Consider the following 27191-nt stretch of genomic DNA (forward strand, 5'->3'; position numbering starts at 1 on the left):
GACAGGCGTGATAAGGTTCTTTACACAGTGGCCCATTGGGTGGCCCATCCCAAGCACTTTGTTTTGTGGATGAGAGCCTCAAGAGATCCTAGAAGGAAAAAAAAAAAAAGAGACAGACCCTAGAAGAGTCAGGGCTGAGGGTTGGAGCCAGGTCCACCTGGCTGGAGACCAACTGTTCTCTCCACTGCCCCGCATTCCCTTATTGCTGCTCGGTCCTGGCTACTCGGGGCCAGCCCTGCTGGTGGAGTGTCCCACCATGCACCGGCACGGGCCTCTCAGGCTCTGCTCCCCCGTCCTGGGCAATCCTGGGCTTCAGACTTAGAACCTGATCATTCATCCTGATTCAACACTTATGTCTGTGTATAGAAATACAGTTCTCCGGTAGCTTTGGTTTCCTGAGTACCATTTGGCCTTACAGAAACCCATGGTTTACAAAAAAAGGAAGCTAGAAGTCAAGAAGGGGATTAAGTGAACTGTGACGTGGGTCCAAGTAGCAGGGCTGATGCTAGCCACCAGGTTCTCTGATGCTCGTACAAACATAAAGTGAGCATGCGTCAAAGTTTTATTTAACTCATTAACGAGGGGATCTCGTTATGTGACTAATTTAAAAAAAAGTTAAAATTTTGGTATAATTTGAAGCGACTTTAGCTAAAAAAAAACAACAGAGAACAACAAATAAACATTTTGCAATAAATGATCATGAAAAGTTGTAATATATATCACATATGAAATTATACTAGGAAGGTACTATAACAACAATAAATGGTAGATAAATCTGCCATAAACACAAATCCCACAAAGGGAAAGAAAAATCTTTACCATGAGGAAATGTTCCACACTGCTATTAATTAAATAAATGCAAATTAAGACAATAATGGGTCCTGCTTTTGAGAATCCTAAGAAAACATTTTACATTAAGACTGTTGGTAATACCGAGAAGTGGTGACTTCGTATGTCTTTATGATCCTAGTATGAAGCTATTTAGCAGAGTATGGCAAGAGCTGTAAAAATCTGAATTAACATCCTTTGAGCCAGTAATCTCACTCCCAGGAATTTATCCAAAGAAGATGGTTAACAGAAAAAAAAAATAAATGAAACACGTCAATTGCTTGTGATAATGAAAAGTAAGAGAGAGAACAGTTATATGAATTAAGTGATATTATTCAGCTAGAAGATTGTGAAGACATTAAGATGGTAAACCCAGAGGTCTTTAAATCTGTATTTATTACAATACTGTGCGATGTAATTTTCTGTTAAATTCTGCTAACCTGAGAGCTTTTCAACAGCAGGGATCTGGTTTTGATCTATCTTTACTTACGTGGTACCTGGAAGAGTGCCTGAAACCTAATATGTACTTTAATAAATGCTTGCCGAATAAGTAAGCAAATAAATGGAAGTATGAAAAGATTTTTTTGCAAAATAAATGAACAGATCAGGACACAAAATTGCATCTACTAGGACACAGCCACGTAAAATACATCTCTGTGCGTGTGATTGAAGACCGGAAGGGAACGAGGATTGAAAATGGTTGTGTCACAGAAGATAGTTTTTCCTTTAATGTTGTAATAATGTTTTATGAAATACAAATCAAGACAAGGAAAATTATTAACACATTTCTGGGAGATAGTGGCCACCCTCACCTGCCCGTTGGCTGTAGGGAAAGCGGGCATGGGTCGCTGAAGGAGAGGAGGGATCGCAGGTGTTACTCTTCGCGCCGAGATGACGTAGGATGTCCCCGCCACCAGCAAGACCAGTGTCCTGTTCAGTCACCGCCAGTTCAGTGCCAGGCTTCAGGATGGGCTTGCTTCCCAGAGGAAAAAGGAAAACTATGTAGCCTAGGATATTTATGTAAAACAAAACATAAAGGTTGGCCTTTTAAACCATATTTAAAAAATTATATTATCAAAAATGAGTTTTCCCATTATGTCTGTTTACTTATAATATTGCAGATATTGGGCCATTGTCACTGCATAATATAAAATATGCCTTTTTATAATGGATATATAAATGCCAGTGGGTATTTTCTCATTCCACTGAAAACTAAAAATAAACATCCCAAATCAATAAAAACTCTTCAATCACAGGGACAGATTGAGGTAAGACCATAGTATTAGCTTTGCAAGACTATGAAACCAATCAATCTATTGGGCAATAAAAATATAATAGGTGATATCATGTATGTGTGTATAAATATGTTATATTCTTATTGATTGATTGATAGATTGATCCTACAGTATTGCAAAGCTATACACACACACAAATGCACACACACCAACTACCCCAAAGGAACAAAAAAACCCAGACAACTCTTAGGAGGATTTTGGAGGTATGGACTGGTTTTTTGAAAAAGGTTGAATCAAGCAGAGAATCTTAAAACACGATATTTTATATATATTAATTAAATTAGATATTATCTTATTTAAGATAATTTTTTAAAGATTTTATTTATTTATTTGACAGAGAGATACACAGCGAGAGAGGGAACACAAGCAGGGGGAGTGGGGGAGGGAGAAGCAGACTCCCTGCCGAGCAGGGAGCCTGATGTGGGGCTTGATCCCAGGACCCTGGGACCATGACCTGCGCTGAAGGTAGATGCTTAACGACTGAGCCACCCAGGCACCCCTAATTAAGATCATTTATATCTTATTTAATTTTGCCTGAAAATATAAAAATGTACATTCATTTGCCATTTGTCACCATAAGCTCATAGGGTCAAGGCGTTTTCCTTAAATATGGGTTTGCTGGTTTGAGTTCCATCCTCTCTACATCCATAGTGCCTCCTTCATGATTTCCATCAGTTTTTTTAAAATGGATTGACAAGAACACAAGGGAAGCAACCGGAGTACCCAGTCCTTCTAAAGAAAGGTCTGCAGTCCACTGCCCCCATCTTTTCTGGATGTCTCATCCACACCTAATTTGGCAGCAGGTTTTTGGTTTTTTTTTAACTTTCACATCGTTCACCATTATCTCTTGTCCCCACTCACTTTGTCTTCACACTTACCTATTTTTTGAGCCATGTAACCACCTGGTGGGCTAACAGAGCAGCAGGCTTACGCAGGTTCGGGTCGACGCAGGCTGAGCCCCATCTGGCAGGAGTTGACGGCCAGCCCCGAGCCCTCAGCCTGGATGGGTCTGTGCAGGGTGGCTGGGAGAAGGAATGGGGAGTGCGGAGCTGTCCGGGCTCAGTGCACCTGGCAAAGTCACCTTCCTCAAAAAAGTATGTAGCGTGCACCTGCCTCCTGGCTAGAGACAGGGACTCCGCTCTCGTCGTTAGATTCATCTTTGTAAACCTAAAGGAACTGGGCTGCCAGTTTGAAAGGAAAAATAGCAGACTGAGTTCTTGAGTTTTGTTGTTTTTTTTTTAAGAAAATCACTGTAAATACACACTTGTGTCATTTTTGTCCAGAGTGGCAAGGACTGATCAATGCAGGTGAAATTGTAACCATAAGATCAGAGATGGCATATAGACAAGCTCATCAGGAGTAATGGCATTTGAGGGCCTCTGGAGTTTCAAACCTGGCTTGTTGGCTTATTTTTTTTGAAAAGTGCATTGAAGCCTCTTTGTTTTCCGGTCTGTTTTATCTGGAGCCTGGGAAAGGGGCCACTTTTCTTCTTGTGTTGGCTGAGCTTGGTCTCAACCAGTCTCTCTGAGTGGTAACCCAAGGAGTATTCAGAGATTCTTGCTTTTATTTGTTCCTTGTGGTTTGTTTTTGAGGTATTTTTCAATGGTCCCTAGTCAGGCTCGCTGGAGATCAATGGCGAAATTTCAGATTTAAAGCCTGACCTGGTCTTAGAGTTTGCAAAGGTGGTAACTTGCACTTTTAAGAAACTTAGGCATCTTCTTGTACCCACAAGAGCAGATTTGGTTCCCTCAGCTCGAGTTAAATGAGCTGTTGAAATTCTTCAGAAGTTTAACTCAATCAGACAACCTTTGTGGGTACAGATGGGCAGTTATAATATTGTGAATTATATTAAGAACTACATGTATCTGGTCTCCATCCCATTTCTGACACAGAGCTCCTAAAACTCTTGGAATTTCCTGAAAGAGTGATAAAGGTGTCTTTCTTTAGGATAATGGGGTAACTTTCGAAACACCTAAGCAAAGGGGTCGGTTGCCAGGGGAGCCAATGGTGTGGTTAGAGGGTTGGAACTTTCAGTCCCACCCACTGACCTTGGGGAGGGGAGAGGGGCTGGAGGTCGAATCAGTTGCCAGTGGCCAGTGAGTTAATCAACCATGCCTATGTAATGAAGCCTCCGTAAAACCCCCAAAGGACAGGATTCAGAGAGCTTCTGGGTTGGTGAACATGTGGAGGTGCGTGGAGAGTGGTGCCTGGAGAGGGTATGGAAGCTCCACGCCCTTTCCCCGTGCCTTGACCTGTGCATCTCTTCCATCGGACTGTTCCTGAGTTATATCCTTTTCTAATAAATCAGTGATCTGGTAAGTAAAATGTTTCTCTGAATTCTCTGAGCTGCTCTAGGAAATTAATTGAACCCGAGGAGGGGATCCTGGGAACCTCTGATTTATAGCCAGTGGGTCAGAAGGATAGGTGACAACCTGGACTTGCAACTGGCATCTGCAGTGGGGGCAGGGAACGGAGCAGTCTCGCAGGCCTGAGCTCTTAACCTGTGGGATACACAGCTGTCTCTGGGTAGAGAGTGTCGGAACTGAGTTAAATGGTAGGACACCCAGCTAATGTCTGAAGAATTGCTTGTTGATGTGGGGAAACCTCCCTTGCCCCCCACACACATTGAAACTGGGTCCAGGGACCCCAAATAGCAGGTCATCCTCATTTCATTCTTGGTGTAAGAACTTCGAAGACTTGCCTTTTGTTTTATGCTTGCCCATGAGAAGTCAAGTTCATTTAAAAGCTAATTAGTTAATAGGTAATCCAAGCATACCTAAATTCTTACCCATCAAGGCACCCCTTGCTTTAGAAGGGTTTGTTATCTTTTCAAAAAAAGAGATAACATTAATATAAAAATTTGTTTATTAGAATGTGATAATCCAAAGAGCTTGGGCTGCTCTACAGTCATTTCTTCCAGTGATTTTGGGTAGACATGTCTGATGATGTAATTTGCAGAGGTGACAGAGCATGTTAAGGAGAGGGAAGCCACGATTAGAAGAAAAGGTGATTAGATTAGCATCATCAGCCCACAAAACAGACTACAACTGTATAAAAGCAACATATTTGCAAGTTGAAATGTATTTATAAGAGATTTGCATAGCTATGGAATTTATCAAATATTTGAGTGCTTACTCTGTGACAGAAACTGGGTTCATAGAGATTCAGAGATTTAGTGAATGGAATCTGTCTTGAAACATGTTCAGTATAGTTAAGGAGGGTAAGATATGCACAGCTAAGAAGCTAAGTAAGAACCCTAGATGGTACGAGAGTGGCAAACAATGGCATTGACAAATGAGGAAGGAATTTAAAAACAAGGGCACTCAGTGAAGGTGAAGAAGACGCTTCCTAGAACAGGAAGAATTTCATCCCCAGGCACGTGGAAGGTGAGAAGTATTTGGATTCCTTCAGCAAGCACAGGGTATATCGTGTAAGGTGCTGGGCTAGTCTGGAGGGGGGAGGACAGGGTGTTGGTACAGCCCTGCTCTGGAGTCAGGGATGACCTGCGAAGCTTCCGCAGCAGGTATGGAGTATGGGAAGCAGAAGCTGGCCCCAGCAATGAAATGTGGATGAGATAAGTGACGGTACCTCCTACACTGAACTTTTTTATTTTTAAAGATATTTTATTTATTTGTCAGGGGGAGACAGAGAGAGAGAGAGAGAAAGAGAGAGAGAGAGAGAGCACAAGCAGGGAGAGCTGCAGTCAGAGGGAGAGGGAGAAGCAGGCTCCCCCCCGAGCAGGGAGCCTGATGTGGGACTTGATCCCAGGACCCTGGGATGCTTAACCGACTGAGCCACCCAGGCGCCCCTCCTACACTGAACTTCTAAAGGAATACCCCCATTTGAAGGTTTCTTACAAATGGGTTTTCTAAGATTAACACAACCCTCATGGATAATTTTCTCACCTGTGAATAGTGGCGGGACAAAGCTTCAGGATCTTGATTCATCAGAAAAGTTATCTTGTTGGCTTGATTTACTCTTTGCTCAGATTTTCAAGTTGGAGTGAGAGTAAGGCCTTAGCACAGAGTCATTTAGGAATTTGGGGACCTGTAGACTAGCCTGTAGCGATTTTGAAGGACAGGGCTGTCAAGCGTTGCTGAAGGATGTCGAGAAGGGCCCTACCAAAAACCCTTTCCACTGTGAGGCAAATCATGGATGTAGCTCTGTCTCATTGGGCAGAGTTTGCTGAAGTCTTAAATAGAAATTGTATGTTTTCTTCAATCATTTCCCTTTGAATTACTCTGCAGATTTCTCTTTTGAGGGGCCCCTTTCATGTGGAATAGGCTTATTCTCAGAAGAACGAGGGAATAAAAAATCACTTTCCTGTGTATATGGAATGTTGTGGCCTTGCCAAAAAGAGGTAATCAGACAATGAACTACACAGGAGTTGGGGGAAAATATTGGCCCCGGCATTTAGGACCTAGATAACACTTGTCTGTTTGGCACAACCAGCTTTCATGTCCCCAAATCAACAGGGATGGTTATTTAAAGCAACTAAAATGGAAAATAATGTAGGTGTTTATGCCTTTAGGGAGTGGTTCCCTTAAAAATATTTTTCCCTAATTCCACTAATAGAAAAAGATGTTTTCTAGAAACAATTTGTATTTTTTCAGCAATATTCAAAAGGTAAAACTATGTGTTAGAACATTTACATGAAGTTCTAGAAAAGGTGAAATCAATCATAGGTGGTAGAGATCAGATGAGTGGTTGCTTGTGGAGGTGGATTGACTAGGAAGGGGTACAGGGAATTTTCTGGAGTGATGGAAACTTTCTGTATATTGATAGAGGTGTGGGTTACACAGGTGCATATGTGAAAACTGATTGACTTGTACTGTTAAGACGTGTGCATTATATGAATTATACCTCAATTTAAAAAACTTTTAAAAACTAAGTATTTCTCTGGCATTCAAAAAATTTTGAAAATACTTTCCCTTACCTCTCAAAGATGGGAAAAAGGGCCAGTATGGAAATTCTCATTTAATTACTTCTGAATAAATTTTTTATTGAGATATAATTGAAATAAAACACTGTATTAGTTTTAGGCATACAGCAAGATGATTTGATACATGTATAGTATATATTGTGATGTGATTATAGCAATGAGTTTAGTTACCATCTATCACTACACATAGTTAGAAATTTTTTTAAGATCTACTCTCTTACCAACAACCAGTGTATTGTATACCAAATATATAATACACTACTATTAACTATAGTCACCGTGCTATACATTACATCCCCGGGATTTATTTATCTTATAACTAGAATTTTGTACCTTTTGACCCCCTTCACCTCTTTCACCTACCCCCCAGCCCCTGCCTCTGGCAACTACCACCAGTCTGTTCTCTGCATCCATGAGTTTGATTTTTTTTTTTAGATTCCACAAAAAGTGAGATTATATAGTACTTGTCTTGCTCTGACTTATTTCACTTAGCATAATACCCTCAAGGAACTAGAAAAAGGAACAAATGAACTGCAAGATTGGTAGAAGGGGGCACCTGGGTGGCTCAGTCGTTAAGCGTCTGCTTTTGGCTCGGGTCATGGTCCCAGGGTCCTGGGATCGAGCCCCGCATCGGGCTCCCTGCTCCACGGGAGCCTGCTTCTCCTTCTCCCACTCCCCCTGCTTGTGTTCCCTCTCTCGCTGTCTCTCTCTCTCTCTGTCAAATAAATAAATAAAATCTTTTAAAAAAAGATTGGTAGAAAGAAGGAAATAATAAAGGTCGAAGTGTAAGTAAATGAAATCGAGTCTAAGACAATAATAGAAAAGATCAGTGAAACTAAGAGTTGGTCTTCCAAAAAGATAAACAAAATAGACAGATCTTTAGCTAGCCTCACCAAGAAAAAAAGGGGACTCAAGTAAATAAAATCAGAAATGAAAGAGGAGAGGTTACGAATGATAACACAGAATGACAAGGGATTGAAGGAGACTACTATGAGCAATTAATTATTCACCAACAAGTTGGACAGCCTAGAGGAAATGGATAAATTCCTAGAAACATACAACCTATAAAGTCTGAATACATTTTGAGGAAATTTTTAGTAATGTTAAGGTGTGGGTCTTTCCTTAAAGCTTGACTTTTCCATTTTCCTTTCTGGAAAGAATGGTAAAACAGCTCTGGGAACAATGAGGCTGACCTCATTTGCCCATGTGCCTCTCCCTCCCCCATGCTTCCCTCAGCGCCCCCTCCAGCGTGCTTCTGACGGAGGTTTGGGCAACAAAGGGTCAATTGCATGTAGAAAGCTATAGCAGCCCTTAAATGGGTTTTTCTGTCATGCTACTCCCACCTTGAGGTAGACTTTAGACTTGGTACATCTGTTGTTCCCTTTCTCAGTACAGTTTAACAGGTAAAGCTTCAACACTGGTAAGTCGAAACTATTCGGAATAGCTGTGTACCTAGGACAGCATGGTTATCTTTGTATCCGCAGGCATCCTCTCTGCCGTGCCTTACAAATGTAGATAATGTGCGTAGAATTGGGTGGAAGTGTTGAAATTCACCCAGCTGCTTCCCCAACTTCCAACAGGGCTAAATAGCTAGAGATGAGCTCCTTGGGCCCTGAACCCACTTAGATGCTGGTGATTGTGAAGACATGGCAATTGCAGGGCCCCCAGCACAAGCTGTTGAAGTCGTTTTACCGTGTCTTTCTTTCTCGAACACTGCCAGGTGTAAACTACCCTGTTCCCAGCTCTGGGCCGGAGGTAGGATTCTCTCTCGGGCTGGAGCCCTGGGCTCCAGAGCTGGCTGGGTTGGGCCCAGGGGCGCAGGGTGGGGGCTGTTCTGTTGCAGCAGGCTGTGGATGAGTGTGTGTTGGTGGGCGAGAAGGTGGGCGGCGATTCCCCTTTATTACTCTCCTTGGGGCAGAAATGGTAAGCCCTTGGTAACATCCATAATCCACAGTTTATTACAAAGGGACACATTTCTTTCTCTCTTTTAAATAACAAACATAAGCAAGCTTGATTTTCCAAGCAGGGGGTGCACAGGCTCTGTATGTTCCTTTCTTTGTTGCAGGAGCTTCTCAAGCACACTGTCTTTGTCTGTTTTGTTCGCCAGTGAATCTGCCCCAAGGTCCTAGGGCAGTGCAGGACAGGTGCTTATTAACTGTTGGTCGGATAGGGAGGGGCACTTAGGCCTGGGCATGGCGCTACTTAACTAAGCACAGCGGCTAACATCATCCTGTCTCTTGGTCCCATTTGCTCCTCAAAGCGAGGCAGATCCTTTTGTGGGGGAATCAGGCCTTCAGAGACCCCCATCGAGGGTTTCCCTTGATGATTTCCCTGCTTTTCATTCTTATTCATTCAGAGTGTAAGGTACTATGTTTTACTTTTTGAATGAATGAGGCTAGGCTTCAGGGTCCTCATCTTAATGCAGGAAGTTGAACTCTAGAATATTGCTGAAGAAGGATAGTGGGAGAGTGAGGATCATTTTTTTCTCTCATATCTCTAGCCTGAATCTTACAACGAAAGCAGCCGGCTATACGAACAAATAGTACTGAACGGTTCTCACTGGTACAGGGGCCAGACACCCCCCCCCCCGCCATGGCACCTGTCATGAGAAGTGTACCCCCTCAGGCAATGAGCGGTGGTTTTACTGCCTGACCCTCCACTCACCGCGTGGCTAATGATAGACTCCTGCTGCTTCCCTGTTGGCCACTCCTCTCAGACTGTGCTGGGACACTGATACAGGCGTCTGGGGGTGTGGTGAGGTAAAGACGCCCCTGTTTTCCCAGCAGGCAGCTAAGCAATCCCACACATCAGGAGTACTTCCTTCAGGGATCTCAGGCTGGAGTCGCTTATTACTGGGAACAGGAATGTTTTAGATACTGTCAGACTGAATCAAATAGAATTGGCCCAGCTGCCCCGCACGGTTGCGGATTACGCTAGGGATTGCTCATTTGCGGTCCGTGCCCTTGGTTTTTCCCTCCTGCCCTATGATTCTTGGAGAAAGAAGGTCATTTTATGGTTCCTTATTCAGGACAAGCACAAAGGATCCCCCACCACAAATCCGGTGACTATTTGTATTCAGGCTCATGGCGAATTTTCCCAACCGTCCTAATCCTATAAAAAGCTCCTTGAAAGAATAACACATATCAGTTGAGTTGGCATAGAAACATGGAATGGTTTCAAGTGAAGTGCTGTTAAATGCCACGATGTGTTATTGAATAGTCACTGGGACAGTTGTGCATGGATATCTGGATTCTTTCCCAAAGATTGTGTGATCACGCAGATATAATCGCCACAGTGCAAGCCTGATCCCATGAGTTCCCTAAAAAATGCTCCAAACACCATTCTCATTGTCTCCATTCTACAGGTTCTGTCAGCTTCCCCCTTTCTGGAGTGTCTCACACCCCCCCGCACTACTTATATATATCTACCATTTCTCCTCTTCAAGGCCAACCTTCATTTTTGATTTCTTTTTTTCTCAGAGCCTTCCTGTAGCATCCCCAATCTGGGTGAGCTCGACTTCGTGTAACAAGTTTGTTTGTACGGAGTCATGGCATTTTCCCATCTATTCACCTCCCATTGCTAGTTTTTATTCACGCCCCTCCTCTCCCCTCTTTCAACCACATGCCCTTTCTACCTTGGTAGATTGTCAACTGCTTCGGGGAGGAAAAAAAAAGCCATGTCCTGTACAATTCTGTGTCCCTAGCCCCTAGTGTAGAACCATAATACATCTGTCTCTAACACTGATCAAGTGTATGCGTTATCCCCATTATATAGATAGGAACCAGGGTTCGGCTTGGTAGGAAATTTGAATGAGCTTCAGTAGGATTTGAACTGGGCTTTTTACTTTAATATTCTTTATCTTTTTTGTTTTAATTGTTTTAGCTGTTAAATTGTATTTATCAGTTTGAGTTGGTGTTATATGCATGGGGTAAAAAAAAAAAAAAAGTCCAAAGGTTCAGGGTCTCTTTCTGTTCTGTTGCACTGGGTGAGTAACTTAATACATGCTTGTTCTCAGAATGTCCTGCTATTTTCCTTTAAGAAGCCACCTTGCTGTTCTGACTTCGGACTTCTGCTGTTCTGTTAGTGGCTCCATCACAAAATCTTGGGATGGCTTTTTACCTTCCTCTTGCTCGCCCCAGCTAATTGGTGGCTCAAGACCAGCTGCTACTTCAAAGGGCCTTCAAATCTATGCCCGCCTTCTCCCTTGTCACTGCTCCCCCAGATCCGGCCCTCACTCCCCTACCCAGAGGCCTGCGGTCTGGCTGCCCTCCCTACCTCCCTTCACCCTGTTGCACTCCATTTCAGGGTACTCTAGAACCCTTCAGAAACCTGCAGGGAGTCCTTCTACCTTCCGATTGAGTTCTTAGCTCAGGGCTTCTTAACTGTTTTTGTTCAGCCGTCTAGTTAGTTTGGGTAATCTGGGGAAGCCACTGTCCCTTGCTAAATAATGGTTTTAAATGCTTAAAATGAAACATAAGTTTACAAAGGGAACCGTTGAAATAGCTATCAAGCTATTTTAAAAGCAAATTTTGATACGAAAGTCTGTGTAATTTCTTATTATAATTAATAAATAATTCTGTAATGAATACATTAGATAACAAGGTCCCCAGAAGGTGTGGTAACTATCACCACTTCATAGTAGTCATGGGTGCAAGCGATATCTTGAGATACCCACAGCTTCTGTGCTGTGATAGGAAAATGTCCATGATTTGTTTGGGGACGAGTCACGGGTCCTTCTACGATTACTGTCTTACCTACATTTTGTGACCAAAGGAAATGCCAAATTTCAGTCCGAGGTTAGTGAAAATAAATTGTTAATCCCTTTCCACTTGTGTTTTTGGGCCCCAGGTTCAGCCCCCCCTTACTGAGTCTGAATCTCGAGACTCTGTGAGGTCTGCGATCTCATTCCCTGTTAACTTGTAAGCTTTCCCTGTTAACTCCTTCCGCTCTCCCTGTGTGGGCTCTGCATTGTGCACCATACAGATGGGAGAGAAAACTGGGAGCCATATTGTCTAACCTGAGGCCTGCATCTCTGTTCTTCTGTTTGCATCTGTGCAGGTAGAAGAAGGATGGTGGGAAGGCGTTCTCAATGGGAAGACCGGAATGTTTCCTTCCAACTTCATCAAGGAGCTGTCAGGGGAGTCGGATGACCTGGGCATCTCTCAGGATGAGCAGCTCTCCAAGTCAAGTAAGGAAGTCCCCCATGTGGGGGGCGGGGTGGGGGCACCAGCGGGTGCTGCTCCAGCCTCCCCACTTTTCTGTAGCCTGTGCCGAGGGACAGTGACGGAAGCTCACGAGCACGCTTCTGCTTGTGCTGCCTTCACCCCTGCAGTGTAGTAGGTTATCCTCGTAAAGGTGTGAACTGCACACCTTGATGTGTGCGCAGGCGCATGCTGTCCATCTCTGGATAGGTGACCGTCAGCCTTTGTGCCATTTTAATATTCTCCTATGGCTCATATTACTGTGCTTCCATACACTTCTCTCACTGCAAGTTGCTAATTATTTTTTAAATGAACCAAATGAGACTGTATTTCTCAGCATCCTTTGAGGAACTTGGAGAAAACTGGCACACGCACACACACAAAAACCATTGGTGGTGAGAAGGGCTGTGTTCGGGAAGACTGCATGCCAGTTTCCTTACCAGTATGACAAGACAGCCCAGAGGCCAGCCCCACCTTGGGTGAGCATGCATGTCTTTCTGCGATGGTGAGAACGGACTCCAGGTCTTTCTTTCTCCAGGGCCTGAAGCTCTCCTCCCTCCAGCTTCTCTGCTGCCCTTTCCAGCTCACGGAGCAAAAGGTCAGGACCGGGAAGCTTTGTTCTCCCAGTCGCTAACCCAACCTCCCACATGGGCGTCTGTGTATCTCTTGTACCCCGTCTTGAGCCAAGGGCATGGCGTGAATGTCGTAAGAGGCTCGACTGTCGTGGTGCGGCACTACCTGGGGTTGCAGACCTCCCTTTCTAAACTCCGTCCTGTCAGAATAATACTGAAACATCTTTCTTTTCCATTGGGAAAAATCTGATTTTAGCAGTGTTCTCAAGTTAGTCGTGTCTCTTTTATTTAACCAGTAATCGGATGGACAGACTCCCAGTTTGGAGGTAACGCCACTCTGGAAAAGTGCTCAGGCAACCTTCTTCACTTGGTCTCTCAGCAGCTCGGGCTCATTACAGCCTCTCATACATAGAAGCAGCAGCTCTGGTCGGTTGGCTCATAGACTTCAGCTATACCCTTTCCCTCTACTGCCAATGCCAGGGACCCCACCCACCCCTGAACTCCATTCCATCCTAGGGTCTATGGTAGGAAATACAGGGGATGATTTTGGAGCAAGCGAAGCATCTTGGAGCTCCTGTTGCCTTCTCTGGCTTGGGGTGAAGCAAGTCTCTGCTAACATGGCCCGGCTAGTGAGTAAAGCTGGGAGGGCAGTGAATGTCCTTGACCCCATGATAGTGGGAGTTGCTATAGGTCCTGAACTGCACATCAATTCTAACCTCCCTGGGGTCTCCTTTTATATATGGGAATAGTGTTGTACCTGGTAATTGGGCCCTATGATCACAATACTGTACCTCAGGGATGTTGTGGATTAAATGGGCTTTCTTGGAGGGAGGACCAAATCGGGTCATCATGCCAGTATTTCCGTGGGGAAGTGTATTATGAGTTCTAATAGCAATAATGTATATAAATCACCTCAGCCATATAAGGCTGTCCATAAACGGTCACTTTCATTGTTAATCATGATAAACTCTTGGCATATAACCAGTTTGTATGTTGAGGCTGACGCACACGTACCATGCTCACTGAAGCATTTTGTCTCTGCATGTGGAAATTACTTTGGGATTCCTTTACTGATGCAGAAAAGGAGATCTGGAGGGGTATTGGACGACCTCTCTGGGAGAACCTTGACTTCTTGGTATCCTGCCATGTTAGCTATGCTTTCACAGCTGGAGGGGCAGAGAAGCAATGCCTTTTGTATTTTTGGAACTATTGAAATAAACTGTCTCCTCTTGCTCTAACTTAATAATATGGACGTTTGACCCTGCCTGACCCCCTCAGCTCAAAGTGCATGGTGCTGGAATTTCTGGGGCAGGAGGTTAGGAGACTGAGTGGAATGGTCTCTCTGGGCACTTAGCCTCCTTCACATGATCAGAAGAGGCTGTTTCTCTTGGAGGGGTTGTTCTCCCCAACACTCATTCAGTTAAAAGCTCTCCATTTCAAAACTAGGAGAGCCCCAAAGTTTCAGCAGCCATGTTTAGTTACCACAGAATCTGTCCCTTATTGAGGGGTTTTGAGGTCCCTGAAGAGGCATGGTTTCCTAACAAGGATGGATGATTCTGAAAGAACTACATGGCCTTGGCAATCTTCCTGTTTATACAGTTAAGTACAAGAGGGCCCATCTGTCTATCTCCCCTCCATCTGTCCACCCATATCCATCCTTCCTTCCTTCCTTCCTTCCTTCCTTCCTTCCTTCCTTCCTTCCTTCCTTCCTTCCTTCTTTTCTTCTATTCCTCATTCATTCAACCTTTGCTGAGCCCCTGTTGTTACTGAGACACTGCACAAGACACTGAAGATACACAGAGTCCCTGCCATCAGTCAGCTCACATTGCAGAAAGGGAGTATACAAGCTGGTAGTTCACGAAGGTGGCCCAGGTGCTCCATGAGTGTCTGAGGAAAAAGGTGGAAAGGCCAGTCCTATTGGGATCTGGGGACAATGGTGGTCACAAAGGACTTTATACCAAAGCAGATGTCCCTGTGGCTTGCTGAATTGAAGTAATCCCCTGAAAGAGAAATATCATCTCTCAGCATTCTGACAGGCTTTTCGGTAGCTGTTTACACTCTGATGATACAATGGCTATCAGATGGTAAAATGTATAAAATGTAGCCCAGATCACATACAGAAGTTACGTATACCGGTAGGATTCGTCTAAGCGGAACCTTTGGTTTTAGAATGATTCTGCTTATTCCTGATTTGCAGAGAATGGCATCAGTAGTTTCAGTGTGCTTTACTTAAAATTTTTTTTTTTTATTTTAAAGGAATTATAGAGTCACAGGAAGTTGCAAAAAAAAAAAAGAAAAAAAAACAAACAAACAACCCAGAACTGTACAGAGAGATCCCATGTACCCTTCATCCAGTTTTCCCCCGGGATAACATCTTGTAGTAGTAAATGCCTACTTACTTTTATCAAAAACTGAGAAAAACAAAGGTAGTTCATGCACAAAAGACATCTAGGTTTTTACTCTGGTATGAGCTAAACAGTACTTAATCAAGGTCTTTGTTAGACCAGCCCACTTAATATTCCTAACGTTTATGTCATTTTGGTAATTTTTAGAGAGTCTTGTGGCTTCATATAAAAATCCTCTTAATTTAAATGCTACCAGACATCACGGGTGAGGTGTTTTTGTTTTTTTTTTTTTTCTAAGAGAGATAAAATCTGTTCTGGTACATATGAAGAAAATTTTGTGTACAGTGTATCCTTGTATTCTCTTTGTTGTACACACACACACACCCCTACACGTGCACGTAATTATTTGGTATTTGTCCTCTTCACATTTCTATTTCCAGAAAGTATTTGAGCGTAGTTATTAAGGTGAGTTTTGTCAACCGATGGAAGAATGTAATACAAGAAACCTGGCATTATATTTCTAAGGAAGTGTGCCCAAACAGCTTGACACATGGCAGGTGTTCAATAAGCACTTGCTGAGTCCTTTCTTACTCTAAGGAGGCATTTTTATCTTTGAATGACAGGTGCAAATTGCTTGAACTTGCTTTTCTTTTACCCTGATGTATTTTTATATATGGTGGTTGGTTATGAAGATCTCTGAACTTTAGATCTTTGTTCAGGGTAATCTAATCTGTCAAGAAAAGAGTTACAGCAATTGTATTGGTTGATAACGTTGATTTAAACCTTTTACCTCAGATAAGAAAGTTCATAGCTATGTAGCAGCAGAAACGTTTTGCTCCATATTTAAATTTGAAAACGCTATTGTATTTTATAGAATTTATGGAACATTAAAGGTACTTTTTGCACAGAGGTTTTTATTATAGAGGATTTCTAACATATACACAAGTCGAGAGAATAGTGTAATGAACCCCTGTGTGCTCAGCAACCAACTTCAACATTCATTAGCCTGTGGCCACTTCATTGCAATTATACCACGGCCCAGTCCTCCCCCATATTATTCTGAAGCAAACTCCACATATCGTATAATTTCAGTCATGAATATTTCAATATGTATCAATAAAAGGGGGGGTCTTAAAATCCTTATCACACCAAAAAAATAATGGCAATTCCTCAGTGTAATTAAATATACAGTCAGTGTTCACTTTCCCCTCATAGCTTTCTGTTTTGTTTAAAGTTTTATTTATTTAAGTGATTTCTACACCCAACATGGGGCTCGAACTCATGACCCCGAGATCAAGAGTCAGATGCTCTACTGACTGAGCCAATCAGACACCCCATAGTCTTCTATTTTTAATGCAATTTGTTAGTTTTTTTTTTTTAGGATTTTATTTATTTATTTGAGAGAGAGAATGAGATAGAGAGAGATAGCATGAGAGGGGGGAGGGTCAGAGGGAGAAGCAGACTCCCTGCCGAGCAGGGAGCCCGATGCGGGACTCGATCCCAGGACTCCAGGATCATGACCTGAGCCGAAGGCAGTCGCTTAACCAACTGAGCCACCCAGGCGTCCCTGCAATTTGTTAGTTTGAATGTGCATCCAGAGGAGGTGCATGCTTTGTAACTTGTATCTGATTATAATCAGATGTGTTTCAAGTCTTTCTAAATCTATGGATTCCTCCTCCATGTCTCCTTTTTCCCTTGTAATTTTATTTATTTATTTATTTATTTATTTATTTATTTATTTATTTGACAGAGAGAGAGAGAGCATAAGCAGGGGGAGTGGCAGGCAGTGGGAGAGGGAGAAGCAGGCTTCCTGCTAAGCAGAGAGCCCGACGTGGGGCTCAATCCCAGGACTCTGGGATCATGACCTGAGCCGAAGGCAGATGCTTAACCGACTGAGCCACCCAGAAGCCCCTCCCTTGTAATTTTTTACTGAACAAACTGAGGTCCTTTGTCCATTAATTTCCCACCATCTGTCTATGCTGATTTCATCTCTGTTATGCTATTGACTCTGTGTTCCTGTAAATTGATAATCACATCTAGGGGCTTGATTAAATTGAGGTTTGAAATATATATATATTCCCTAAAATGTCATAGATGGTGGTGTATCATCTATATGAAGGCTCATAATGTCTAGCTGTCTTTGTTTTTGAATGTGAGCAGCCACCGACGATTCTCACCCAGATCTGTTGGGGCTTGCAAAATGACACCAACAAGGAATTTTTTTTAAGATTTTATTTATTTATTTGACAGAGAGAAACAAAGCGAGAGAAGGAACACAAGCAGGGGGAGTGGGAGAGGGAGAGGCAGGCTTCCCGCGGAGCAAGGAGCCCGACGCGGGGCTCGATCCCAGGACCCCGGGATCATGACCTGAGCCGAAGGCAGACGCTTAACAACTGAGCCACCCAGGCGCCCACCAACAAGGAATTTTTAAAAGAATGAAATGGGCTCCCATGTAGCAGACCAATGGTGAAAAAAATTTGAGTAAATTAGGTTTTTCAAAAAGAAAACATCCAAGTGATTGTAATAATAGTGTGGGCAGAATCTTAGGAATAGAAAGGAATTTAGAGATCGTCCAGCCTGGTGTCAGATAAGAACCCTAAAGTCCAGGGAAACTAAGTCCTGGGTGTGGCATGGCTTATAAGTGACGAGGCCACAATTATATTCAGGCTTTTCACACACACTTTGGTATTGCCTTTATTCTGGCCTGCAGTTTACCCTTTCACAGAGCATCTGACAAATTTCAAATCTGACTAGAGTTTAGATTATTTCTTCCTATTGCAGATCATGATTAATTAATTACCTTTTCATTTTCCATTTTGCACGTGCTGGTATTGACTAAATGTGAAATAGAACTAATTATAGGGGTGCCTGGGTGGCTCAGTCGGCTAAGCTGCTGACTCTTTGTTTTGGCTCAGGTCATGATCTTGGGGTCCTGGGATTGAGCTCCATGTTGAGCCCTGTGTTGGGCTCCGTGCTCAGCGGGGAGTCTACTTGAGATTCTCTCCCTCTCCCTCCCCTGCACTCATGCATGCTCTTTCTCTCTCTCCCTCTCTCTCTCTAAAAAAAGAACTAATTATAAATTATACTGATATTATATTAAATTATAATCAGAGAATATCCTGAATCCATAAGATTTATTTGGACGCTGAGGCAAATCCAGATATTACTGTTGTTCAATTTCATTTTCAGACAAATTTTGCTTCACATTTGAGACATAAATGTGTCTTTTATTTCTAACATATTTTTTAATATTATTGAATTTCTCAGATTCTAAAGTAATTGTTGTAAAACCAAAAAGTATTCCTGTTAGTTTTTTTCTTTAAAAAAACATCATTTAGCTACAGAAACATTTTCTTCAATTATTTCCATAATTTTCAGAGGGACAAGGTTTGCATTTTCTTTCTGTAACCATTAATAACTAGGAGATTTCAGTTTGAATTGACTTTGTTGTTTTCCTAATTCTTTATTTTGGGATTTTAGATTCTGAATCTTTAGTGATTTGTCAAGCTAAGACAAAGATGAAGATGGCCTTTTAAAACTTGGGGCAAACCACTTTCATGATATAGAAATATTGTATTTCATTAGTTGTAAGATAAAGATTGTTCTTTTTTATTTTGTACATTTTGTTCTTTTTAGTATTAGTTGGTATTTGTTTTGTATATGACATTCTATTAGCATTGAAGAGCAATTAGCAAATTGATGAAACAGTTTTAAGCAAAATTAGATGCTAGGATAAGCATATGATTTTCTGTTGAAATTCTAAAATTCTTCCCTTTTTTTTTTTTTAAAGATTTATTTATTTATTTATTTGACAGAGAGAGACACAGTGAGAGAGGGAACACAAGCAGGGGGAGTGGGAGAGAGGGAAGCCGGCTTCCCGCAGAGCAGGGAGCCTGATGTGGGGCTCGATCCCAGGACGCTGGGATCATGACCTGAGCTGAAGGCAGACGCTTAACGACTGAGCCACCCAGGTGCCCCTAAAATTCTTCCCTTTTAGAGTGTTTGCTGCCTTCAGGTATTAATACTTAATAGTGATAGTAGAGTATTTCTGCCAATGGAATAAACAGCACTCATATTCATGAACTTTCCAATTGCCCGTCTCTTTTGCGCTTTAGATAGAACATGTGTGTCCTCGTTCACCCGCAGCCCAGGCTCCATTTCCCATCGCCTTGCTGCCAGTGAACAGGTCTTTGCACACATGCTTGGCCATTCAGAGACATCAGAGCTGTGGTCTCCCTCAGTGATCCTCAGACTTGGTCCTGGGGAAGAACACAGGGAGATTCTGTTGTACTTGGAGGGACTTTATCAAAATACTGATTTCTTTTTCTTCCGCTTTCTTTTTCTGGCACTGAGAGGACTCCCGCTGTTTAGTTTGGGAGGACCTCGCTTGCAAAACATCTGCGTCCTTAGGAATAATGTCACCTTGATGACCAAAGTGAAGCAGAATAAAAATTACCCAAATAAAACAAGCCGCTGTTATTTGCTCTCTCTTTTTTTTTTTTTTTTGGTCATCAAAGTCCTCAAGAGCTGCAAATCTAACATGAACCTTTGAGACACTCTCTTGTTTCTTTGGATGATTCTTACGTAGCCAGTGGTTTTGAACATCTAAGTTTTTGCTTTAATTGGATGGAGCACACTTGTCAAAAAGGGCAGACTTCAGAAGGAGGGTGTCCCACCATGCCTGTAGGACATGGAAATGGGAAATACCCGATGGCATTTCAGTTGTCCATCTGATTATTCACAGTTCTCTTCATGTCTCAGGAGTGACGTGGCCCAGAAGCTGACTTGATGTTTCCTGTTGGAGTTTTCCATTTTCCTAAAGAATGTTCTAAGAAGTGAGACAAGTTGCTCCCTCCCTCTCAGTTCCTCTCTCTGTAAATGTAGCCTGCCTTTCTCTCCCTCAGACTTATTATGAGTGAGCTGTATGACTGGCCTCTAGTTTGATATTTAGCTTGTAAGCCATAAGAGAACCTGTTTGTTGGGTAATGTAGAGTAATGCATTTATTAATTGAGTTTGCCTTTAGCAAACCATTTTACCTGCCCATGGTATTCTCTGTGAGGGGTGTGTGTGTATGTGTGTGTGTGTGTGTGTGTACTCAAACTAGGACAGTGTGTGTATATTTTCTGTACTTATGATTCCAGAGAAATTTGGCCTTTAGCTATGTGTCCAGTCCTATGCTCTTGATAACCTCTACTTGTAACAACAAAAAAGAGATAATTTGAATTTGACAGTGGGTGAGTCCTATGTCCTCATGCTTAAGTACAGTCTCGTGACTGATATGGCAAAAGCTCAATTAAGGTGTTTCAAGAAATAAGGTTTTCTGCTGTCCGCAGTGCTAAGCAGAAAACCCCTTACATCTACACGGATGCCACTATTGGTTTCAATCCTTATTGGTGAGCTCCCCCGCCCCCAGCATATTAGTGCCTTTTCTTGCTGAAAGGTACGAAGGGTAAAATCTTTAAAGAGAATTCTGTGCCTTGTTGAGAATCTTGGGGTCATAGATATCATTTTGTATTATACAGGGCCCTAGGGGTAGAAGATAAAAGATAATGGGCCTAAATCTATATTACGCATGGGTCATACTCTCCAAAGAGGAGTTTGCCCTGTATAATTGAGTTCATTAAGGAATCCAATTAATTGGATTTCTTCTGGTTAATTGAGGTTTTCCTTTTCTTGAGTTAAAATGCAGAAATGGCTTCCAGGTTTAAATTGGGCCTAATCTACATGCCAGTCATTTGCAGAAGCAAGCCCCTCTTCTGGGTGCTCATTGCCATCATGGTTGCGTGGGGACTTTGGGCTCATTCCTTAACATTCTTAAATTCTGCCTAATGGTCTCTAATTAATTTGCCAATAAAACTCTTACAGCGGATTCATTGAAGGCAAGTTCAGTTAAAGACTCTCCCTCTTCCTTCTTTTGCCATCATTTGCTCCCCCTTCCCCCCTCTTGTTTTTCTCTCCCCTTCTCTTCTCTCATTCACTGTCAGGAAAGACTACCTTTGAAGGGACAATTCTGTACCGAGCTGCACCGGGAAAGACGGAGGGCCACAGACGCTATTACAGTGAGTGACCTTAACAGCAGGAGGCAATTGTAAAGTTAACATCCGGGTACTTGTGGTTTTTGACACGGCCGCACTTTCCTGAGCTGCTCATGCTTCTGCCAAGTGTCTGTGTGAATTTCTGATGCAAGGACATGGACTTATTTGCCCGAATAAGTGCTGTCTCCTTGGTGTGTGCTAAAGGAGCATTCTCATCAGCAGCCCTGGCGCTTTCTCGTTTGCTTTGTGCCTCTGCCCTGTGTGTGACATGCGTGCATGAGCCATGCGTGCAGAGAAGGGACCGGTAGCATTTGTCATGGCATACGTATTTGTGCCAGTATCTCTGGGCCTCTGGGGTGGTGTAAGATGGCTTCCCATGGAGATGTCAACCTCTCGCGGTTACTGCTTTTCCTGAGTGGCTCATTAGAAACCAATAAAGCATTTTTTCATTGCGTGTTCAAAGAAATAAGAATGCGGCATGAAAGCCTATGCCAGAAATGGTGTTCTGCTCTGCTCATTCTGCCAGTCACCGCACGACAGACTTCTTTTGGCAGGACCAACATATAGCCTTTTGTGTTATGAGATAAAGCTGCCAAAAGTTGAGGGGGAAGGACATGAATGAGATTAATGAATGAATTTCATGAAGCCCTTAGAACGGTTCCTGCCGCTGAATGGCACTATACACGTGAGTTTTAAATTTAAAATCAACAAAAATGGCTCACAGATCTGAATTGATCCATGCTGGAATATTTCGGTCAGTTACACAAAAGTGTAATTTATGATGTCATTTGGCCCGCCGTATAACAGAGAAAACTTGAGGCTTTTTTCTTTTTTTACCTTGAAGGCAAAGCCTCCACCCTGGTGTGCAGGTACACATATGCATCCATCCTACGTACGCAGAAGCGGTGAAAGAGAAGGTGCAGATGTGAACGCCAGAACCCGGCTTCTCACACCATCTGGGGTGCAGTTCGTTCTTATTTCCGTCCCCCCACAGACGGAGAGCTGGTCTTGCTGTACACGACTTTACTACGCATGCCGTGTGCCGCCTGCACCTCACCACGGGTGGTTGACAGACCGGGACTGGTCTACTCCCTGGTCACCTAGACGAGTCCCCTGGCCACACGTCTGAAGTCAGCGGTGCCCACCGCTCTGAGCGCTTCCAAACAAGCACACTTCCTGCGCTCAGCGCGCGGTGTACCGGTCACAACCCCTTCATGACCTGGCCCCAGCCCGCAGATGACACCCTGAGCCGTACTGCCCGTGGGGGTCACTGACACGGGGACACTTTATAGGAAAGCAAGTATGATGGGCACCAGTAGGTAAAAGCTGCAGCACCCAACCGACATGAAATGTCACCTTTCTTTCCCTCCAAAGGGAAGGAACTTGATTCTGAGTTATTTCACCAACCCAGATATTCAGCTGTATGATTTGCATACTGAAAAGCGATAGAAGCAGGCTGCCAGAATGTCTGGAAGAAAAATCTGCTGTGGGTTTCCTTCCCAGTCCATGCTTATGTGGCTGAAAGACTGCCCCCTCTCCCCGTGTAATGTGAAGAGCATTTCTCACAGTGATTAATAGAAAGTCATTAAGATGAGCCCGGAAGGCATCAAATCCCTGAAACCAGAAGCTCAGTGAAATCAGAATGGCAGTGGTTGAAAACATCATGGTTCTAATTAATGAGGAATGATAGAAGACTCCTTCAGATTCCTCTCTTTGAAGAACTAAAACAGCCTTGCCCTAATCCACTTGCCTGCTGCCTTATGCGGCTGCTGGTGGTGGTGGTGGGGAGGGCAGGACGGTGAGGGTTTCTTTCCACTAACTCTTTCTTTATTCCACCCTCAAATGGGTCTTTCCAACCCAGAAAAGAATATACAAGCCATTTATCACATAGAAAGGATCCATACGGCAAAATGAGAACATGTTAAAGGGGAAATGACACAATATTTAGACTCCAAAATTATATCTCCAGCAGGGATATCTCCAAAAACAATGAACAAATAAACACACGAATGGATAGCTAATCCAGGGGGGTTCTCCATGTTTGCACACTCAAATCCAGTCCCATAAATTGCAGCCGACCCCACGGCTGCAGGCTGCTCCTCATGGCTCTGTCCTCCATTCTTGCTCACAAATGCTGTTCTTTACTTAATTAAAATGTACAACAGGGATCTTCCTCCTCCCCCCTTCCTTTGTGGCCTATAAATGCCATTTTATTGAAAACAGCAGCAGCAACAAACACAGCCATTGTTTTAATTTTAAGGATTTGATTTTGAAACTTGTTGGCAATTTATAATGACCTTTTGATATTTTATCTGTTTTCATTTAACAGTTCCTTCCTGCCCTGAGACTTCTTTATTTGAATGACTTCGACATTTTATAACATTTTATGTGAGCAATTATTTGGTGTATTGTTCATATGTACTAGGAGCCCACCTTCCCTATAGAGGGATAGCGCACGATTGCCTAATACAGAACCAACTTTGATGATGTACTTTCATCGAGGGCATTGTTGTCATCAGGGGATATACAGTAAATGTTCAGGAGCTATTCTACACACCTAGAGGCTTTAGAGGCAGATTGAATGGCAAACTAGTATTCCATAAAATATCCTTTGAATCCTGCCCTTTGATGGCATGACTGATGCACTGACTTTCAAAGTAAGAGTGTACACTCAGAAATTAACTAGAAACAAATAGGCTCTTCCTTTTAGGAACATGATTGTGGGCAGAGCTTGGGGAATAAAGAATCTGGGAGGTAAGTGTTCACGCTGTCTTGCTGATAACTATCTGATGACTTCCAACACATGCCACAGGAAGTCGAAGGAAGGGTGTCATGTCCCCAGTGTTCTTCTTTGGAAAGGGATTCAGCTTTGGGGAAATGATGGCATTGAAGGTGGGGAAGAAGAGCGGTAGGCTCGGAGGAGTCCGGCCTCCGGGAGGGCAGCTTCCTTTCCCTCTTTAACAAACACAATCATCTTGCCAGGGAAAGCGTCTCAATGTCAAGTTTGGTTTAATGCTTTCCTAGAGAAACATGTCTGCGTGCATTTATTCCTTGTGAAGCCATCCAAAGAGATTTAATTCTTTGGCAGTCATAATTTTATGTGGTTTCTTTAATTGCTAATTTGTTTAAATGGCTTTTAGCTTTACAGTTTCCCTTTAGGAAATGTTACTTTCATTGCTAATTGCTAATTGCCATGAGTCATAGAGATTGGAGGTACAGTATGTGATACTGGCAGGGTGGGGAGGTGAGGACAGGGTGGGAAGGGTTGTTATCATGCAGACTGTGGCAAAGCAAGTTTGTGTCAGAATCAGGCTCCGGCTGAAGAGTGGTGAAATGTCACACTTACAGAGATCTGCTTTGAAATTAGATTTTTTTTTTGAAGAATTTTGACTCACTTCTTAAAATTAAAGGCTGTGGGTGGGGAGATCGAACAAAACTCAGAGCCACCCAAATGCAACATATTCAACACACTAAATGGAAAGCCCCAGTGCAGGTTGTCCTATGCCCGGTAACACTTTTAGAGGTGGTTCCTGGCTGGCTGTGAGGCACTTCACAGCTATGGCTGATTTCTGAGCTCTTTCTCTCCCCGTCCCCACTCTTGACAGGTTTAAGGGAAACCACAGGCTCCGAGAGTGATGGGGGTGACTCGAGCAGTACCAAATCCGAAGGTGCCAACGGGACAGTCGCAACTGCAGCAATCCAGCCGAAGAAAGTTAAGGGAGTGGGCTTTGGAGATATATTCAAAGACAAACCAATAAAACTAAGACCAAGGTCGATTGAAGTAGAGAATGACTTTCTACCGGTGGAGAAGGTATGTCCAACAGTTTCTGTTTTATTTCAACACAGCGTGGAGTACCCAAAAGTCCATTGTAGGGCATCTGAGACTTCTTATGCCTCTTCTGGGGTGTCGGCATCCTCACATGCTAGCTGTTTGCTCTCTCCCCTTTGAGGCTCTCCCTTTGTGTTTCTGGAAAGGCTCATGCTCTAGTTTGCGTCTTCTCTTCTTACTGATGTCTCTGTGGAATGCATCTCAGTATGACTTTTCAAATGGACCTGCACTTCTCCATTCCCCTCCACCACCACCCCCCAAAAAGCCCCTCATGCCTGGACCCAGCTAAACACATGACCATGACACTCGCGAGCACAGACTGATCTATCACTTCTCCTTGTCCATTTCTCTAGTGCTTAGTGCCTGGGTGTGTTGACTGGTTCTGCAGTAGACCAAAGGGGTTGTGCGTTTCTTGCTCTAGGAGTTAGGTGGGAATGATTTCAGACGGCCGAAAGGAAGTCTCCCACATGTGTGTATGATGGAGATGGGCTGTGCTGTGACTCCCTGCATTGTTACCATCAGGAAGCTGGCTGTTTTCTTCCACCTCTCTGGTTCTGGGTTGCGGAGAGGCAGACAGCGTGTTGCTGCTGAGTACGCGGTTGCCACGGCAACACACCCAGAGCCACCGAGCTTGTGGCTGTCGGTGACGTCTGCTGTGGTACACTTCTGAGCACCAGAGCTTTGCTTAGGATTTGATAAATACTGTGGAATTTTCCAGATTGTAATAAGCTACACTTGTGCTGTGCTTAAGGAATGTTTGTTAATTCGATTTAGTGCTGAAACTTTTGCTTTGATGTTTGTGCTAGTAGGCTCGGGGGATGGGGCATTGGCAGCATCTCTAACTCAGGTTTATCGGTGCCTTTTAAATGTTTTTCATTTTTCAGGTAAGATGAATTTTTAAAAGTTGCGTCATCTTCCACAGCTGTAGAACTTCCAGCCACCTCTTTCCCCCAGCCCCCAGCAACCTTGCCTGGTGTCATCATGCATTAGAATCTGGAAAGGAAACTTTGGGACACTTAATACTCTTAGAGATGAAAAAGGCAGAAAGGGCAGAGACTTAGACATGAAAGACTGTTCCATTTACATTCTTCTTTTGCTGCAGCTTATCTGAGCCAGCTTTGTTTCTTCCAGTAAGCATTATATGATATTTCTCAAGATCTGAAAGCTATCTAGTTGGTATCCCAGCTTGCGAACTCATTTCTCCTTCACACGATCACTTTCAGATTCCTGTAAATATTTACGAAAGAGCAAGTCCCCATCTTGGGAAGAAACAATGGATGTCGTTTTTCTTCATTTTACTCAGCTGGTTGAAATGAACACGACCATTGACTCAGTCAGCAAACAGTTAACTCTTTTTGTTTGCTTTGTGATTCTTGGTCTTATTCTTCTCTGCCTAGAAGGACAGTGTGTGTGTGTGTATGACTTCTATTATTGCTATGAAGATTCGTTTCAAGCAGCAGCAGCAGCGTCACGTCTAATACTCCTGAGCTGGTATCTCAGCACACTTCTCTGAACCCCGGGGCCACATGCCCCACTGCCAACTTGCGCATCTCCACTGGAAGATCTTAAATTCTTACTAGCTCGCCCAACCCTGAACTCATCGTCATCCCCCTCGAACCACTCTGCCCATAGCCTTCCACATCTCAGGGAAGGCAGTGCCACTCCCCCTCCTACACATCAGGACTAAAGCCTTGGGGTTGTCCCTGACTTCTTCTCTCACAATCCATGTCCGACCCATCAGGTGGCTCCATCAGTTCTGCCTCCGTGAACGCCTGGCACCCACCACCGCTCATCCCCTTCATGGCTCCCCTGCTCTCTCGCCATCACTCAGTGGCCTCCTAATAGGGCTTTCTGCTTCTCCCCTTCCCCCTACAGTCTCGTCTCAGCAGTGAAGCCGGGGTGATCCTTTGAAAGCCCAAGTCGGATCACGCCACTCCTCTGCTTGTGTCCCTGCAGAGGCTCCCCCGAGAACCAGAGTGAAAGGCCTGCCCCGGGCCCTCAGGCTGAAGTGATTCGATTCCATTACCACGCGGACTTCCTCCCTCTCCTTCTCCCCTTGCTTACTCTGTCCTGGTCCCTTACTTTTCCCTAAACACGCCAAGCACCCTCCCACTTGGAGCCCTTTATCACAGTGCTTTCCTCT

The 27191-nt window shown here is 43.5% G+C and overlaps 1 protein-coding gene across 9 annotated transcripts in view; it reads left to right on the plus strand.

Moving 5' to 3' along the window:
- The window catches only part of SH3KBP1 (SH3 domain containing kinase binding protein 1), a 328530-nt gene that overhangs the window by 170394 nt on the left and 130945 nt on the right, over positions 1 to 27191 (plus strand). For 5 of the 9 annotated variants that reach the window (XM_078064415.1, XM_078064411.1, XM_078064414.1 and 2 more), the window contains 4 exons: positions 12124 to 12253; positions 12805 to 12864; positions 21169 to 21243; positions 24825 to 25030. In XM_078064415.1, coding sequence (XP_077920541.1) covers positions 12124 to 12253; positions 12805 to 12864; positions 21169 to 21243; positions 24825 to 25030 — 471 coding nt within the window. The remainder of the gene's footprint in view (positions 1 to 12123; positions 12254 to 12804; positions 12865 to 21168; positions 21244 to 24824; positions 25031 to 27191) is intronic. The other 4 variants (XM_078064418.1, XM_078064412.1, XM_078064419.1 and 1 more) reach the window with 2 other exon arrangements.

The sequence above is a fragment of the Halichoerus grypus genome, chromosome X (assembly GCF_964656455.1).
Source record: "Halichoerus grypus chromosome X, mHalGry1.hap1.1, whole genome shotgun sequence".
NCBI classification, from domain to species: Eukaryota; Metazoa; Chordata; class Mammalia; order Carnivora; family Phocidae; genus Halichoerus; species Halichoerus grypus.